Genomic DNA, 18,941 nt, shown 5'->3' with positions numbered 1-18,941 from the left:
AGAGCAACAAACATCTAAACAAAACTCCCAGTGTGAAATAAGTTGGTTTCAGAGCGCAAAGGCTCATTGTGGGATTTATACGGCAGGAGACATCAGCAGAGAGCCGAGGAGGTCACGCGGTGGATAACAAGCCTAAGGAGAAGAAATTTGCAGTCGGGTTTCAAAACATCTTCACTAGGAACATGTCTCTTGAGTTGATGTTCAACCCTGACACACAGCTGACAGAGATCATGCGTCTGCGCGTACAGTCCCTGCAGCAGCGGGGCCAGAAACGCCAGGACGGAGAGCGTCTACTGAGGCTCAGTGAGCACGTCTACCGCCTGGACTTCTCCGAACAGGCCCTGCATTTCACCCGCTGGAACATCCGCATGTCCACCCCTGGCCGCCTCAACATCATTGCCACCTCCCAGCTCTGGACGCCCGACCTCACCTATCTCATGACCCGCCAGCTCCTCGAACCGACAGGGCTCTTCTGGAAAAGTGCAGACGACGATCTCATCCAATGCTACGAGGCTGATGCCCAGGAGTTCGGCGAGAGGATAGCCGAGCTGGCCAAAGTCCGTAAGGTGATGTATTTCCTGTTCGCTTTTGAAGACGGCTTGAATCCGGAGAGCATCGACTGCTCCATTGAATTCCAGATCTCCAAGTGAGAGAACCGACAGCTTTATCGGTCTGCTTAACCTAGACCAAGTGCTTTAAGTAGTTAGACCATAAAATTATGTTCATAAAGACCTATAAAGTTATGACATAGTCGTGAACATTTTATGCAACTTGATGAGCTGTATCTGTGTGATCGATTGTTCATGTTTAGCTGTTTTTGTGACTGTGATGAGACTGTAATGGAGTTAACCCACTATAAATCACTCTAATAATTCACGAAAATCTAAATTATTCATGAATAAAAGCAAAACTTGTGCTTTTAGTAGTCGTAGTCATTAATCCATTGAATAATTTATGCAAATAACTTTCCTGGGTTATGATGGCAGTGTCCTTGAGCAGTGGTTCTCAATCTTTTTGACTCCAAGGCGCCCCAATGTCCGCAACAATATTCGAAAGCCACATGACTCTTCCAGTTGTTCATGATTTTCTGCATAAGGATTATGTTCATAAATTTGAAATTTTAACCAGAAACATCAGAGAATCACCAAAATTACCACTATCACCACACAGGCATTTATGTTCTATAAGTCGACCAAAAAGATGATTAGGTTGTTCAAGAACGTTTCAATTTGGAGACTTGCAAACATGGAAAATGGAACCAGAACTGTTGGAGGAAATAAAAAGTTGTTACTTTTTTTTTTTTTAAGGATTAACTTAAGGATAAGAATAAAAAAAGTAATAATAATAATTATATATATATATATATATATATATATATATATATATATATATATATATATATATATATATAGTATATTTTTAAAGTATATTTATAAAATATATACAAATGTATGAGATTTTATTAATTTACAAGACTTTTCCAGATTTAGAAATTACACTTTCATAATGAGGTTTTACCTGAGGTTTTTCTAGACTGTGGTAATACTGGTACTTAAAAGAAAAGTTAAGGGTGTGAATTAAATTTGAGTTGTTTTGGTTTATTTTGAATGCTTGTTTTGTTTTGTTTGAAATTATTTTAAGTTATCTTGTGGCCGCCTTGGAAGTTTGCTGAGTCCCCCTGGTTGCGAGTCACTGCCCTTGAGGATGTATCCGTGCTGAGTGCATGTGATTGGGTGGGATAAAAGGTTGCTGCAAAGACACAGGGCATAGATAGTATCGCACACACAATCTCATTTATCAATGCCTGACCCTGTCAGGAAAACAAATGGCAGGACGGGGGAGAGGTGTCACATGGGAAAGCCCCATAAGTCACCTCCTTCATGGTGATGTGTGTTTCTAGGGGAGAGGAAATGTTTCCCCAGGCAGGAGAAAACACCTCACACCCTGAGGCGGATGCAGGGAGACTGAAACTTAACATTTAGGACTAATTAACAGCACTCTTTACCTGTCTACCACCACCAAAGCTACAAACAGAAACTGAGATACAGTTACAGTAGTCCCGGCTGGGACTACAAGGTTTGTGTGTCTGTGTGTACATTCATGAAGCCACAGGTGAGCATATCTCTCCCCTGTTTAACCATCATCAGGTAATGGTTTCTAATAGAGCACATATCTCCTATGGCAGCCTATAACTTACAGCTGCTAATAGAGCTCATACATAGAGACTGTTTTACTTACAGCTTAACACACTCAATATATAAGATAACATATAGATATTTTGACAGACAAGGCTTGACATCAACACCTGAAAATGCCGGTGTATTTTAGCAGTGGCGTGTAACGCAGTCATTCCTACTAGCCACATTGGCGGGTTGAATTTTATATATAATATATATATTTTTCAATTGTAGTCTTTTAAAAAGGCATCTGCAATAATAAACTAAGTGCAATGTAGTGTTGTCAAAAATATAGTTTTTTCTATACATCTCGATACTGAAATATCTGAAACGCTTCCGATACTCATTTTCCGCAGAATAGATACACGATACCAGCTGCACTTTCTCGCTCTCTCGTGATCTCTCCGACAGCGAGTTGACACATAAACCCGCCTCTCCTCACTTACTCGTTTCATTTGCTCCGGATGAATATTGTTGGTGTTACAGGGCTTGAATTTCGGTGTGGGATTGCGCGTTTCGCGCATAATTTTACTTACACCCAAAGTATGAGCACATAAAGCCACCTCTCAGTACTAAATTGAGTTATTTTTCCCTGCTTATTACGCTTAAATGTGGTATCAGTGATTTCAGGCCCAAAAATATTTTTATCACATTCATCTAATCTTTCCTAACGATCCGCTAGCTGCCCGCCCCATAAACAGGTTGTCAAAAAACCACGTCTCTGTAGGCAGCCTAGGCTCTGAGATCTGCACACAAAAACAAATGGTTTAGCCAAACACTCAAAACCAAACCAAATAGTGTTACAGATTTGTTAGATTCATTGCAGCTCACTTGTCGATCAAAAATCTGAATCCTGAAGAACTGTCAGAAATGAGAAAGCAGCAATTAATCATTGATATTTATTCAAAACACTATTTGTTTTGGTTTTGAGTGTTTGGCTAAACCATTTGTTTTTGTGTGCAGATCTCAGAGCCTAGGCTGCCTACAGAGACCCGTTTTTTTGACGGCATGCTTATGGGGCGGGCAGCTAGCGGATCGTTAGGAAAGATTAGATGAATGTGATAAAAATATTTTTGGGCCTGAAATCACTGATACCACCTTTAAACAGTTAAATACACACAGAATAATACACAGAAACCGGTCTAGGTGAGTATTCACATAAACACAGTTATGTTTTAAGTGAATGTAAGCAGCTGAGAAAGAAAACGCATTTGTGATAGTATAATGGATTAGTGAGTGTGTTTACATTCACGTCCTTAAGCTGATTATGCTTAATAAACAGAAATCGCATGTGGTCATGTGAATGCGGTAACCCGTTTTTTTTATCGGAGTAAGGTCATAAACGGCTTAAGCATAAACCGGTCGACACAGGTAGTTTTCTGCCTCTTACTTTGATTTTGAGATTTTAAATCTCTAAATATCACTATTGCATTTTATTCAAAATCCATAAATTATTATTCAAAATATATTTGTAGATTGACTGACATATGATAATACATTTTGGTTGCCAAGCAAAATAATAATAAAATGATAAAATAACATTGCATTACTGTCACGGTCACTACATTTCCCATCATCCTCCCTGGCCCTCACCTGCATGCTCTTCCTCTGTTCATTGCTCAGTTTCTTGCCACTCCTACATTGGTTAATTTGGTTCAGCTGTATCTTGTTGGTTTCTATGGTTACTGTCATTGAGTTAATTTGCTCCAGCTGTGTCTTGTTTCCCTGATATGTTCTCTGTGTATTTCTCTGTGTATTCTCTGTGTAACTGATATGTTCTCTGTGTATTTCAGCCTTCTGTTTCTCCCTGTTCCTTGTCTTGTATCATTTACTTTAAGTTGATGTGTGGTTATGTTTCCTGGTCAAATTTTTTAATTAAAGTCTTTTTATCGAATCTCCATCATTGTGCACCTTATCTCAACCACCTTAGCCATAACAATTACATACATTATTTTTTACTAACTATTATTTCAATAATGAAATTTATGATTAAATAATATATTATAATAAAAGTTATATTATCATATAATTAAACATATTGATATTATTATTATTATTTAAATGGCCTCCATATTCAAGGACGCTCTCCTTATCTTGCAAATGTATCAATCCTGAGTATTTCCACACAATCTTCCCATAGTTGCACTTACATACTGAAAATCAATGGACCTTAAGACGGACTCTATTTTAAATGCTGTTCCTTCATCTAGCTCTGATTCAAGAAATCCCAAATATATATATTATCTAGAATCCCAAATATTTTGGTCTCTTTGGATTTTTTTCCATCTGTGCAGGAGCAACGTCGCAGCTTAGAGGGAACATTACATACAGGATATACACACATTTACACACTCCACAAACTTACTTTCTGCCACAGAGACTCTCGGGAAGCCAAGCTGGTGCAGGCCGCCACAAACCAGCAGTTTCCCAGCTGCCCTTGGTGCAGATCATGGGCACTGATCCCATCCACGAACAAGTGAGGATCATCACACAGCTCCTGATGGAGAAACAGACACAAAGAGAGAGAGAGAAATAGGAGTGTGAAATTGGTGAGAAGAAGAAGAAGAAGAAGAAAAATCATAGTGTGAATAGCAAACATGCACCCAGGGTAAAAAATATGTATTTTAAGAAAGACAGCAAAGACCATGGGCCAGATTTACTAAACAGGGCAAATTTGCGTAAGAGCACAAAACCAAAAAAGCTGGGATGGGATGGGAGTGGAAAGTTCTGCACATGATCTACTGGCAAATGAAGAACACAGACACAGCCGGATCTCCATAATGAACGCAATCTGCCAAGAGCAGCGCAAATTAGCTTTTGGTTCAAGACATGCTTTTTTTTTGGTCGTTAAATAATGGTGCAAATACCAGTAAATTGACTAGTGCAAACCTTAGTAAATCACCTTGCATGATTCATTTAAATACTCTCCTCCCATAAATGTTGCGTCTGAAAGGGAAACTCCTACAAATGCATATGCAATAAGATTAGCCGCAAAAATAACCCAGTCTAGTGCTGGGCGGTTTGACCAAAAATCAACATCACGTTTTTTTTCTAAATTATACCGGTTTCACGGTTTTTACCGGTTTTTTTTTTGTGTGTTTTTTTTTCTCAAGCATGATGGGTGTTTACCACATTTTCTACTGAGTGAGAGAGGAAATGGTGCAGTAGATTTACTTATAATGCCCTATTTTATTGTCATGAGTGAATATTATAGAAAAAATCCACACTAATATTAATAATACAGGTTCTCTTACGAGAGGTTCTCTCGTATTGCGTAAGCTTGCTTACGCTGCGGGAAAGTCTTCTTTTCTCGAGATACTGAAGCCAAAAATTATCCTTAATTTCATTTTTTGTCAACGCAGTGCAGCTGCGGGCAGCTGAGCTAGAGCGGCATACTGCGCGCTCATTGGCTGCCGCGCGGCAACTGCTTAAGCCTACCAGTGAGCCTGGCGTGACGTCACGCCCAATGAGGGCGCGCGCGCCCTAGCGCGTCACAGCCCGCCAGAATGGGCGGCGTCAGAGCATATATAAGGAAGGCTCGTAGGCTATATTCTCCGATTTCTGTCTTTTCAGCGAAGCACTCGCATCGCTGATCTCGGAGAGGAAGCCGTCGCCGTTGTCCTTCAAGGCCCAGCTAACGAGCCAGCTTAGGTCAGCCTGAGGAAGCCGGACGATCTTCGCCGCCTTCAGCCTGCCGTGCCAGCTCAGCTATCCGGCGAATATCCTTTGCAAGCTCTTTTGTGTGTGTTCTTGCTTCCGCAGCACTTTCTAAAAGAGCAGAGGCGTTGTTGCAAATGCCTCGCACCACGTGCGGCTCATGCCGCTCCGCGCTTAGCGACGGAGACCGCCATCTTCTCTGCGCTCTCTGCCTGGGCCAGGACCACGCAGCCGTCGCGCTTTCCACGGGCGGCTGCGCTTTCTGTGAAGAGCTGCCGATGTCGACCCTGCGGGCTCGACTCGCCCTCTTCACGGAATCTGCTCCAACTGTCCTCGGGCCGCGTAAGAAGAAACGCCGCTCGCAGCGACCACCGGAGCCCGAGACTCGAGCCAAGGCCTCGCCGGAGCCTCTCCCGCGAGCCTCGCTCTCTCCTTCTCCGCCCCCGCTTCCCGACGCGCAGCCGACGGCTCACGCCCTCGATGCCGTCGCCTCAGGGGATGAAGCGGATGATGACGCGCTACTGGACACGTGCTCACTAATGGCGTCGGACAGCGAGGAATGGTCCGGTTCTGTCCGCTCCGCCTCCTCCACCAGAGCGTCCAGCAGGACTCACGCCAGTGTGGACGCCGAGCTTCTCCGCCTCCTCACGGCAGCAGTCGAACACCTGGGCCTCGAATGGTCCCCGCCAGCGGTGACTCCGCCCAACAGACTCGACGGGTGCTTTCTGCCCGCCAGTCGACGAGCTCCAGTGTCCAGGCCAGCGCCTTTTCTGCCGGAGCTTCACGAGGAGCTTACCAAATCCTGGGACACTCCAGTTTCGGCCAGACTCCGTTCTCCGGCCTCATCTACTCTCTCTCGCGTAGACGGAGCCAAGGAGAAAGGGTATGACCGGATCCCACCGGTCGAACCAGCGGTTGCAGCGCATCTTTGCCCCCCATCCGCGAGATGGCGCTCAAAGACTGCCCTCCCGTCCAAGGCCTGCAGGACTACTTCGGCGTTTGCCAGCCGCGCTTTCTCCGCCGCTGGGCAAGCCGCCTCAGCCCTGCACACTATGGCGGTTTTACAAGTTTTTCAAGCCGACCTCCTCAGCCAGCTCGACGAGGGAAAACTTGATAAATCTGCTTTGACCGACCTGCGCAGTGCGACGGATCTCTCTCTTCGCACGACGAAAACAGCAGCCCAAGCGATCGGACGATCTATGGCTGCGCTGACTGTCATTGAGCGCCACCTCTGGCTAACGCTAGCCGACATGGGAGAGCAAGAGCGGTCCGTTTTTCTCAACGCCCCGCTCTCACCCGCCGGCCTCTTCGGCCCCGCGGTAAGTGGCCTCGTGGACAGCTTCTCGGAAGTTCAGAAGGCGTCACAGGCCATGAACCTCTTCCTGCCCCGCCGCTCGAGCTCCGCTGCAGGCCGCTCTAAAACTCAGCCTCCTGCACGCAGTCCCACGCGGCGCCCCTCCCGACCTCCAGCATCGCAGCAGCGTCAGCACGGCCGACCCAGGTCCCGCTCCACCAGCCAACACAGGCCGCCACCCCCGCGGGGTCCCCGGCCTAGAGTTTCGCTGAAAACCGAGCCTGCGAAATCCTCCTAGCACTCGCAAGGAGGAAAAGACGGTTGAGTCCCGCCGCGGCCGGACCGCCGTCGAAGCTAACCTGTATCCCTCTGCCAGTCCCCTTGATAAAGGCTACTGCAGTAGTGTCCACCGCAGCCAACGAGCCAGTTTCTCAACTCTCTCGCCTGCACACAAACGCCGTTTTTACGGCGACCCAGATAAATCGAATAAAGAGTGTAAAATCTGGTCATCCGGCTCACGCCGTCAGTGCTATGAGTGTAGTAAACATGCCCACACCCCAGTGCTCATCACTACACACAAGCACAATCCCCCCTGTGTACCCCACAGAGTGCACTCACATAAAGCGCGCTACGGCCGCTCGAGTGTTAGCTGTAGGTCACGTGCCCACAACCCAGTGCTCACACCTACACAGTGCCCGCTCTGCCTCACACATTCGGGGACGGAAGCACTCCACCGCCGGCTGTGCGTTAATAAAGAGTCCTGTGCCCGCTATACAGCACGCACGCTCTCATGTACACACTCACGAGCCCGCCCCGCTTCCGCGCCGCGAGCCGTTGCTCAAAACGCTCTCTCACAGCGTCATTCAGCCGGCTGCCGCTATCAGCGAGCCCCCGTCTCCCCTCACTGTCACTGCGCGACTCGCGCACATACCGCCACAGGCTCCCCGTCCCGCGCTGTGCGGCGGGCGGGACCCGGAGGCTATCCGACCCCTAGCTATGAGTGCGAATGCATGGAAAGCTATTCCGGGAATGTCGGAATGGGTATTAAACACAGTGATAAAGGGCTATTCGCTTCAATTCGCTCGCCGCCCCCCGCGTTTTCGCGCCCGGGTCGAGACACAAGTGAAAGCAGATGCAGCCCATCTGCTTCACACAGAGATAGCGAATTTACTGCACAAAGGTGCCATAGAACGGGTTCACCCTCTGGCTGCCGAGGCAGGCTTATACAGCCGCTATTTCCTCGTACCCAAGAAGGGCGGAGCGCTCAGACCTATACTAGATCTAAGATATTTGAACAAAGCGCTCGTGAAACGACCGTTCAAAATGCTCACGACCGGTCAAATCCTCGCGCAGATTCGCCCGGGGGACTGGTTCATCTCTCTCGATCTGAAAGACGCGTATTTTCAGATTCAAATTATTCCCCGTCACAGGCCATTCTTGAGATTCGCCTTCGACGGTCAGGCATATCAGTACACCGTCCTGCCGTTCGGCTTGTCCCTGGCACCCCGTACTTTTACGAAGTGCATGGACGCGGCCCTCGCACCCCTGAGATCGAAAGGGATGCGAATTCTGAACTATCTGGACGATTGGCTCATTATAGCGCAGTCAACAGAGGAACTAGTTTCTCACAAGAAAGCGCTTCTCGGTCATTTGGAAAGCCTGGGTCTTTCCGTGAACTGGGACAAGAGCTCTCTAACCCCCAGCCAGTCTATCACTTTCCTGGGTATAGATCTGGATTCGGCGGCGATGACGGCCAGACTGTCAACACAGCGCGCGCGCCGTGTTCGGCACCTCGCCGCTTCCGTTCAGGTGGGAAAAGTTTTTCCCCTAAAAACCTTTCAGAGGCTTTTGGGCCATATGGCGTCAGCCGCAGCGGTCCTGCAGCTGGGTTTACTTCGAATGCGCCCGCTTCAGTGCTGGCTAAAGTCGGAAGTGTCCCGCAAAGCATGGATTTCGGGCCGTGCACCAGTCAGAGTGACTCAGCGCTGCGTCTCAGCCCTGCAGCCCTGGCTGGCGGCCGAATGGTTTCAGCGGGGAGTGTCGATGGGGGTCATCGCACACCGCAAAGTGGTCTCGACAGATGCGTCCAACATGGGTTGGGGAGCGACTCACGAGGGCAGTCCGATTTGCGGCCGGTGGTCGAATACGGAGAAAAGCCTTCACATAAACTGTCTAGAGATGCTGGCGGTCGAGAAAGCGCTGAAGCACTTTCTACCACTCCTACGGGGACACCATGTGCTAGTCCGCTCGGACAACATGTCAGTAGTGTCTTACGTGAACCGCCAGGGCGGAATCAGATCCAGAGCCCTGCGCGCTCTCACAGAGCGCCTCCTATCCTGGGCTCAGGGCCCGCTGCGCTCCCTAAGGGCAGCTCATGTACCCGGTCGCTTCAACGACGGCCCGGACAGACTGTCCAGGGACAACGTTCCCCCAGGGGAATGGTCTCTACACCGCCAGACGGTCCAAGCGCTTTGGCATCGCTTTGGCAAAGCGGAGATCGACCTCTTCGCCGCGAGCGAGAACGCTCAGTGCCAGAGGTTTTTCTCGAAACACGAGGACGCGCTGGCCCAGACATGGCCCAGCGTTCCGCTGTATGCGTTCCCCCCGATCTCGATGCTGCCTCAAGTGCTAGCGAGGATCAGGGAGACGAACTGCGCAGCGCTCCTCATAGCCCCGCGCTGGGAAAACCAACCATGGTTTTCCGAGCTGATGAGGCTGACAGACACAGCCCCATGGCCGATCCCGGTGAGGAGAGATCTTCTCTCTCAAGCTCGAGGATCGATTCTGCATCCCCATCCAGAGCACTGGTCTCTGCATGCGTGGGAAATCAACGGATATTCGTTGATCTGCCAGAAGGGGTAATTAACACGATCACGCAGTCCAGAGCCCCCTCGACGAGGCGGCTCTATGCGTCTAAATGGTCAGTGTTTAACAAATGGTGTGTGGAAATGGGTTCTAACGCTCAGTCCTGTGGAGTCCCACAGGTATTGAACTTTCTCCAAGAGATGTTGGACGCGGGCAGGTCCCCCTCCACGCTCAAGGTTTACGTCGCGGCCATAGCAGCGTTCGCCGATTCGGCGCGCGGCCGCTCACTGGGCAGGGATGAACTCATCACCCGTTTTCTGCGAGGGGCCAGGAGGATGAACCCTCCCCGGCCCCCGTCAGTCCCTATTTGGGACCTGTCCCTGGTCCTAGAGTCCCTGAAAGTGCATCCGTTCGAGCCTTTGGACTCTGTGGAGTTGAAATACTTGACGCTTAAAACCGTTTTTCTGCTAGCTCTGGCTTCAGTCAAACGAGTGGGCGATTTGCATGCGCTGTCTGTCAGCGCGTCGTGCTTCGAGTTTGGACCTAACGACTCGTTAGCCATTCTCAAACCGAAGCACGGCTATGTCCCCAAAGTGTTAGGTACTCCCTTTAGGGCTCAAGTCATTACCCTATCGGCCCTGCCGTCATCCGGCAGTGAGGAGGGTGTCAACCGCCTTTGCCCGGTCAGGGCGTTAAGGTGTTATGTCACGCGCTCTGCAGCCTTCAGGCTCTCAGAGCAGCTTTTCGTTTCGTTTGGAGGGCGCGCTAAGGGTCGCGCCGCCTCGAAACAGACGCTATCCAGATGGATAGTGGACGCTATTGCGGCAGCATATGCGTCAAAAGACCTGCAATGTCCGTTGGGCATACGGGCTCATTCCACCAGAGGCATGGCCTCATCGTGGGCATGGTCCAGCGGGATTTCCATTCATGACATTTGTATGGCGGCGGGCTGGGCGTCCCCCTCCACTTTTGTTAGGTTTTATAACCTGGAAGTTCCCGCTCTGCAGGCGAAACTTCTGTCAGTCTAGTCATGTTCATGTCCTGCCCATATGCGCAGGTTGTACTATTGACTAGCTTGTCTGTTGAGCTGCACGCTCAGGGTCAGTATACATAGACCGGCCTTGCCGTTCTTGCGTTCCCTAGATGTGCTTATGAACATGTGTTGGCCCGCACCGCTGGCCACCTGTTTTTCACCTCTATGCTCTTCATAGAGTCATATGTGATTGTTAGGCTCGCACGGCGTGGACAAGGGGTTCCCGCAGCGTAAGCAAGCTTACGCAATACGAGAGAACCTCTCGTAAGAGAACGATACTCGGTTACTCACGTAACCTCGGTTCTCTCTAGAGAGGGAACGAGTATTGCGTTCCCTGCCGTGCTTGAAGCCTGTAGCTCGTGTCGCTTCATTCGACAGAAAACAGAGAATATAGCCTACGAGCCTTCCTTATATATGCTCTGACGCCGCCCATTCTGGCGGGCTGTGACGCGCTAGGGCGCGCGCGCCCTCATTGGGCGTGACGTCACGCCAGGCTCACTGGTAGGCTTAAGCAGTTGCCGCGCGGCAGCCAATGAGCGCGCAGTATGCCGCTCTAGCTCAGCTGCCCGCAGCTGCACTGCGTTGACAAAAAATGAAATTAAGGATAATTTTTGGCTTCAGTATCTCGAGAAAAGAAGACTTTCCCGCAGCGTAAGCAAGCTTACGCAATACTCGTTCCCTCTCTAGAGAGAACCGAGGTTACGTGAGTAACCGAGTATCGTTTGCAAGGCTGTTTACAAAGAGGTGCCAGCAGGACGCGCTTTAGGAGCGGCAGAAACAGTGGTTTCCCCGGTAACGGCTGTACACAAAGCAGCAACGCTCATAAACACTGCTTTATCAGGAAAGATAAAGAAAGATTCAATCGTAATAACAAAGAAACTTTTCTTAAGACCGTCAGTTCACTTCAGATACGTTAATACAGTATAAAAACACGCGCGCCGCAAGAAAAAAAGACTCTCACCCCCACACGTCTCGTGCCCATTCTAGTCAATGCTTGTGTTTCAGATCGAAGCTTCCCAGAAGCGGCTCTCCGCGCCGCTTCGCTAAATATAGGCGCCTGGTCTATTTTGACGCACCACGTGGAGGACGGAATAAAACCTTGTCGCAGCTGTAATGCGCCGCAGACGTGTGTTGTAAATGAGGGGTGAGACTGTGTCGCGCAGCGCCGCGTTCCGATTAAAGCGACATACACCGGTTTTGCGGTATATTAAAAATTCATATCGTAACAAAAATAAACACCGGTATTCGGTATGAACCGGTAAACCGCCCAGCACTAACCCAGTCCACGCCTTTTCAGTGCTAATGTTTCACTGCTAATCCTGACAGCATTTTTTTAACACCAAAAGAGGGTTTGCATTGGTGCAAGCTGTTAGTAAGTAAATCTGTCCAAATCTGTTTGTACTTTGTCCAAAAAATATAGTATAACTTCATTTTGATTAATGAAAAGAGGTGAAAACACAAAAAGTACTTGAAAAAGACAGAAGCAGGGCACAGGCTCTTTAATTAATTTAATAATAGTTATGAATGTAGATGAAGTAGTGCAGCGCTGAAAGCTGTTATAAATCAAATGACTTCTGCTCTGACAGCATCTAGCACACCTCTGCACCGGGCTCGTCACAACCACACATAGCCCAGAAACAACGGGGAAGGAGTGAGATTTGTAGTGACCTAAAAGTAAAGGTCTGGGTCCCTTTAAACAGCTGACATACACTGGGCACAGTGACAGCAGCTGAGGGGAATGTAGCAACTCACAGGCTATAGCTCATTCTGCCTCCGTGTTGAAGATCTCTCAGAGGAACCGCCACAAATGAGCCCTGGTAAAAGACTAAATGCTTTATTAAGCACCTAACAAACCTGTAATACCTTTTAAAAGCTGAGATAGATAGATAGATAGATAGATAGATAGATAGATAGATAGATAGATAGATAGATAGATAGATAGATAGATAGATAGATAGATAGATAGATAGATAGATAGATAGATAGATAGATAGATAGATAGATGAATGTACTAGAACAGTGTCTGATCTCGCCTAAGGAGCCAGGATGCACTAAAAATCCATATGAGCATGACACCCCTCCTGGTTCGGTTGTTCTCTTGAGGTATAAAATACATGTTCTCACAGTCCAAGTCCTCACTCTCACAACACTCATTTGTCTTTCACATTGTGCTATCCGAAATCATTTCCACAGCTCAGCAGGCGAGGACTCTCCTCGCTATCCGGCCGGCACACATCCAGCCCAGCACTCACACCAGCAACATTTCATTCTTTCAGCGCTGGGCTGCTCTCACCTCCTCAACAACTCACGCAAACCACTAGAGATGAGACATGTCATCATGCCCCCATGGTCTGTGAGAACGAAGTGCAATGATTTAAAATTGATGAGGCAAAACACATACACACTGCACACGCCAGACACACTTCTCTATTTCAGAGCCAAGAAACCCAGACGCGCGACACTGAATCTCTGTTTTTGTTTGTGGCCTGCATATAAAGCTTGGTACACTCACAGTGCATGACTGATTTTCCATCAGATCCTCTGATATTACCACTCTGTCAGTCATTACAGAATGTTATCCAGTCAAAGCTTGATTCAAACAGACAGGAATACAAATTCGTTTTGGTGCCGCGAATTGGTTCAAGCCGCTGTTGTCCCTTTAAAAGCAATGCTAGATCATTTTGAGTTTCATTGATCTGAATAAATATCAATGATTAATTGCTGCTTTCTCATTTCTGACAGTTCTTCAGGATTCACATTTCTGATCGACAAGTGAGCAGCAATGAATCTAACAAATCTATTTAAAACCTTCAAAAGGGCTCTGACTTCAGATTAATCAATAAAACACTTGTCTAATATACGTCAGTTGAGTGTGCGTTTGAGCGAAAGAAAAAAACACATGAAAAAAGAGACATAGCTAAGCAAAAACCATCAAGCAAAGGTATTTTACAGCTCTAAATCAAATGAGCTGCCTTGCTGTCTACTGTCAAACAAACATAGCTATCTAAGGCGGTATCCAAACTGAAATAAAGCTTATAAAACAAGATATGACATATTTAGACTGTTTACATAGGCAGTACAAATACAGCTGTTCACTCTGGCATTAGCATGTTGCTAAGCTAACGGCATCATATGCTGCATAAATGGTAATGAAATCATGCTAACTGCTTTCATCTATTTTTTCGCCTCGACATTTTACATCCATTTTGGTTGGGACAGACATTTTCACCAAGCTCATAATCTTTGAAGGCAATATAATGATACTGACTACAATGTTGTTATTGTTAACTAATACTAAAACTATTAAAAAAAGTTTTCAGCAATTAAAATAAAGCTGAAATAAAATACAACAGAAATCTTTGATGAAAAGCCTAAAAAAGTTAAAGACTTAAAAATTTGAAATGTTGCATTGGCAACAAACTAAAATTAAGTTGACATACTAAAACAGAAATGAAAATGTATTAAAGCTAAATATAAATTATGATGCCTTAAAATGTTTTTTATTTTTTTTTACAACAGGCAGCTCACTATAAGTTACCTCTAGTCAGGCTAACCTATAGAAAATCTTAATAGACAAGACAACACCATTTGTCTCTAGCGTGCAATACATCAATCTTTATTTGACAAGCATTTAATCTTTTCAGTTTTTTAAGATTACCTTCACAGCTAAAAAGCCTGAAAATGGACATAATATCTAAAAATCCTTCACAAGTCCATTGTCTCCCCTGTTCACTCATGGAACAAAGGACCCTAAAACAAAGACACTGACAGAGAGAAAGAAAAGATATTGTTTGTGTGTGAATGCTCTTCAGAGGAGGTTTTTCAGTGTTGTGGGTTGGTAGCTATTATGGAGTATTGTTTGTGTGTGTGTGGGTTAAGAGGATGGGTGAGCTGACTGATTCGAGTGCAAGGTCATTTGAGTTATAGCTCAGCCCTCCAGCCACCTCTGCGAACACACACACACTTTTTAATCATAGACCAAAATGGCATCCAAGGGACAACCCTCTCCTGCGGCTTGGAATTTCATGTGTGTCCGCTTATTTCGCATTATCTCATGTATTGAGAGTTCACACACTTATATGAGTCATACTGACTCTGTCTTGGCCAGCTTTGAAAGAGAAGACAAATCGGACAGCCAGAACAATCCCAGAATCAATGAACACAAACTCAGACACCATCGAGCCCACAGTTTGGATAAATGACCGTCTATCACCCATTCCACTGGCTTCAACTCATAAAACATAGTTTTTCTTCTCTTTGGAGATTAGAAGTGGCCAGAAATGGCAGGAGGGGAGGCAGAAAAGGAAGCGGGTGGGAGTGAGGAATGGTAAGTGGTTAAAAAAGCGTGATCAAGGACCCAAGGGGGGAAAGGCAGTGAAATATGAAGCAGCTGCGGTGAACTGCATTAAAGCTCCTAATGGCGTTTACTCATTCAGAGTGATTTGTGGCAATGTCTTCAATCACGTCAAACACGGATAGAGTAAGGAGCATTTCATTTTTACAGTTCAGGGACAACAAACAACATGTCAACGTGTGAAATCACTTGGCTCCTTCTTGATGTTGAGTGATTTAAAGTCAACATGGAATTAAAATTGGCACCATTTACTTTCTTAATATATGTTCTTTGCCTTATTGTGCATGGTTTATCCACATGTTATTCCAAAGAAAAATAATGTTTTTATGATGTTTAATGTTTTATAAAAATTGAACAACTTGCTTTCTCTGTGAAGCATAATAGCTATTAGTTTAGCCAAGTAGCTGAGCAGTCTTTCTACCATTCAGAATTGTGGGGTTTTAAAGAAATTAATACTTTTATTCAGGAAGGATGCATTAAATTGATTGAAAGTGACAGTAAAGAATTTTATGTTGTTAAAAAGATTTATATTTCACATAAATGCTGTTCTTTTGTGTTAACTTTCTGTTAATCAAAGAATGCATCATGGTTTCCACAAAACTATTAAGCAGCACAACTGTTTTCAACATTTATAATAATAAGAAATGTTTCTTGAGCAGCAAATCAGCAATATTAAAATGATTTCTGAAGGATCATGTGACACTGAAGACTGGAGTGATGATGCTGAAAATTCAGCTTTACCATCACAGGAATACATTTTAAAAACATAAAAATAGAAAACAGTTCTTTTTAATTGTGATACTATTTTACAATATTAGTCATTTTACTGTATTTTCGATCAAATAAATGCAGCTTTGGTGAGCTTATAAGGATTCTTCCAAAACATCAAAACATTTTACCAACCCCAAACTTTTGAACGTTGGTGTAGTAAATGCAGTCATTTTATAAGAATTACAGTAATAATACCGCCATATAAACTAAAATACATCACATCGCAGAAGTAATAAAAAAGGGATAGGATAGATTGAGGAAATATAGATTGAGAGTGCATGTGTAGCAAGACAAACATACAGTAACTTGACAGAACCATAATAAACCGTAAATAAAGTAAATCATATCTCAAAATTCCAAAATATTCATCACAGTCCCGTTAGCATAAAAAAGAAGAAGCAGAAATCCAGATGCAAAAATAGTCTGATTATGATCAGTCAGTCTCTAAGGTCTTATGTATCACTACAACACAATGAATGTTATTTTTGCACTGTCTGCACTTGATTCCCACATTCCCTGCTGCTGCTTCTGAGATCATTAAAAAGGTGAAGATTTTACCTTTGAAATGTTGAATTGTGTTACAGACAGTACCAATCTTAGTGTTGACTTCAATTATAACCTGTATTAATGGCCACAGGAGCTGCTGTGGGTGCAATTCAGACGCCCCTTCACTGGAACATTTCAATGGTGTGTTTGAGCGAGCGTAAGTGCGAATGAGATTCTGGGTCGGGCATCGTTCCAGGAGTGAGTGAGTGAGAGAAAGGGATAATTGACTTGGACAGACTTGACACTTAGTATGCCCCTGGGCAAGACAGGCGCAGGGGGGGAGTATCACATTCCTGGCATCTCTGGGATTCGAAATGTTACAGATAGTTTTTTAGGAAGCTGCAATGTATCGTTAACTCAGTAATGAAGCACAGGAAAACCATCATGATGCTTCAAGAAGCCTGTTGATGGCTGTTTCCCCACAGCCATTGAGGTTTTACAGATCTAATGTGTCCTTGTGGACTAACATTGACACTGTATGGTCAAAAACAACCCTGTGTAACAATTCTCAGAAAAACAAAGTCCAAAACAAAAACTGTAATTTAGTTTTGGAATTTCTGTGTCATCAGATGATGGATGATAGACCTCTATTATGAATGAATGCCTCAGGCTGACCTTTCCTTGTGCCTTGGCTTGACTAACACAGATTATTAATTATACTTATGATGAATCATGAACGATATGTTACTGATCAACATATATATTGCTCGATAACAAGCAGAATCTTATTTTTAGCACATCTGTGCTGTTCTAAAATTTCTCAGCATCTTGTTGAGCATGACTATAAGAAAAAAGAAAGAAAGCATGCATATATTTTTGCAACTGTAAACACTAAAGCACATAAACTACATTTAATGAAATGCATTCATTATTTAAGCATGTATTAGTCAAGTGGTTACAAACTTGTCTTACACTATTGGGGTCAGTATAAGATTGGTTCATGTTTTTGAAAGAAGTCTCTTTAATTTACCATGGCTGCATTTATTTGATCAAAAAAATAGTAACAGTAATATTGTGAAATATAACCGTTTTCTATATATTTTTATATATTTTAAAAAGTAATTTATTCCTATGATGGCAAAGCTGCATTTTCAGCATCATTACTCCAGTCTTTAGTGCCCCATGATCCTTCAGAAATCATTCTAATATGCTCAAGAAACATTTCATCAATGTTTAAAACAGCTGAGCTGCTTAATATTTTGCTTGAAATCATGATGTATGATATATCATCAATATTCTTTGATGACTTGAATGTTAAAAAGAACAGCATTTGTGATAGAAAAATGTTTTTAACATTAAAAAATGTATTTTATGTCACTTTTGATTAATTTAATGCATCCTTGCTGAATAAAACTATTCATTTTGTACCCAGCTCAACCGGTAAGTTCATTTTGACTCATCATTATGTAGGTTTTATAATTCCTGTAGCTGAAACAGCAGACTAGCACAAGCTGAGCAAAACGTATATGGTAGAATTATGCATAAATAATGTAAATTGATTTACTTTAAAATTAAATGAATGTGTTAATTTTTAAGGTTCTGTTTTAAAGGTTTAATAAAGCAAAATCAATATCTTTCCAACCTGGAATCGCCTCTTGGGAACCTGGGAATGACAAGCATTGCAGGCCTCCTTGTCTCATTCACATTGCTATCTGCTAAATGAATAATTGCAAATGTAAACGGTGAATTCTAAGTACTGACCGCGGGTCTTTTCCAGTGCACGCGGCCAATCCTGTTACCCAGGTAGAAGAGCGAGTCGTCCACGGCCGGAAACAGTGGGTCCTCAAACAGCGCTCCACTCTGTAGACACTGCCTCTTGAGGGTGGAGTAATGCTGCCCCTCAAAGGCCTTCACAGACGAGAACATCTTTCAGCCTACAGAGGGACAACACAAACAGAGAGAGAGAGAGAGAGAGAGAGAAATGCCAATGTAAGACAGATGCAGTACCGAAACAGCACAAGGTGTTCTCATCTCCTTCTTTTCCAGGAACATATGACTTGCAAGCATGACTTTCTAGCTCGGTGTCTGTTCATATTGCTCACAAAAACAAGTGGACTGAAATCTCCAGTTCTATAATTACTGGGTGGCTTTATGCACTTTCTGAAAGTATGGAAGAAGAGGTTTTAGTATGTTGAAACGTTTGACAGGTTAGCAGCATCAAATATTTAGTTTGAGGCACTTGAGCTAACTAGATATTTACAGGCACAAATGTATATTTCGTTTCGTTTTTTTGAAGTTGACCATCATGTCATTATTTGAATTCATTTTTCCATATTGATGTAATATTAAGTTTCATATACACCA

The 18,941-nt window shown here is 44.7% G+C and overlaps 2 protein-coding genes across 2 annotated transcripts in view; one reads left to right on the top strand and one right to left on the bottom strand.

Annotated features, from left to right (window-relative positions):
• The window catches only part of capn5b (calpain 5b), a gene marked incomplete at both ends in the record, with an annotated part of 28,481 nt that extends 9,978 nt beyond the window's left edge, over positions 1–18,503 (bottom strand). The window contains 2 exons of the mRNA XM_081390576.1: positions 4,543–4,674; positions 18,339–18,503. Coding sequence (XP_081246702.1) covers positions 4,543–4,674; positions 18,339–18,503 — 297 coding nt within the window. The remainder of the gene's footprint in view (positions 1–4,542; positions 4,675–18,338) is intronic.
• ompb (olfactory marker protein b) lies at positions 183–650 on the top strand (the record flags this gene model as incomplete). Its single annotated transcript, XM_081391929.1, has 1 exon — positions 183–650. The coding sequence occupies one exon, from the start codon at positions 183–185 to the stop codon at positions 648–650; it is 468 nt and encodes a 155-aa protein (XP_081248055.1).
• Positions 18,504–18,941: the final 438 nt, after the last annotated feature.

The sequence above is a fragment of the Scardinius erythrophthalmus genome (assembly GCF_964197995.2).
Source record: "Scardinius erythrophthalmus genome assembly, chromosome: 17".
Classification (NCBI taxonomy): domain Eukaryota; kingdom Metazoa; phylum Chordata; class Actinopteri; order Cypriniformes; family Leuciscidae; genus Scardinius; species Scardinius erythrophthalmus.
The sequence above is the reverse complement of the archived record's forward strand: the minus strand, read 5'-3'. Positions and strand labels throughout refer to the sequence as shown.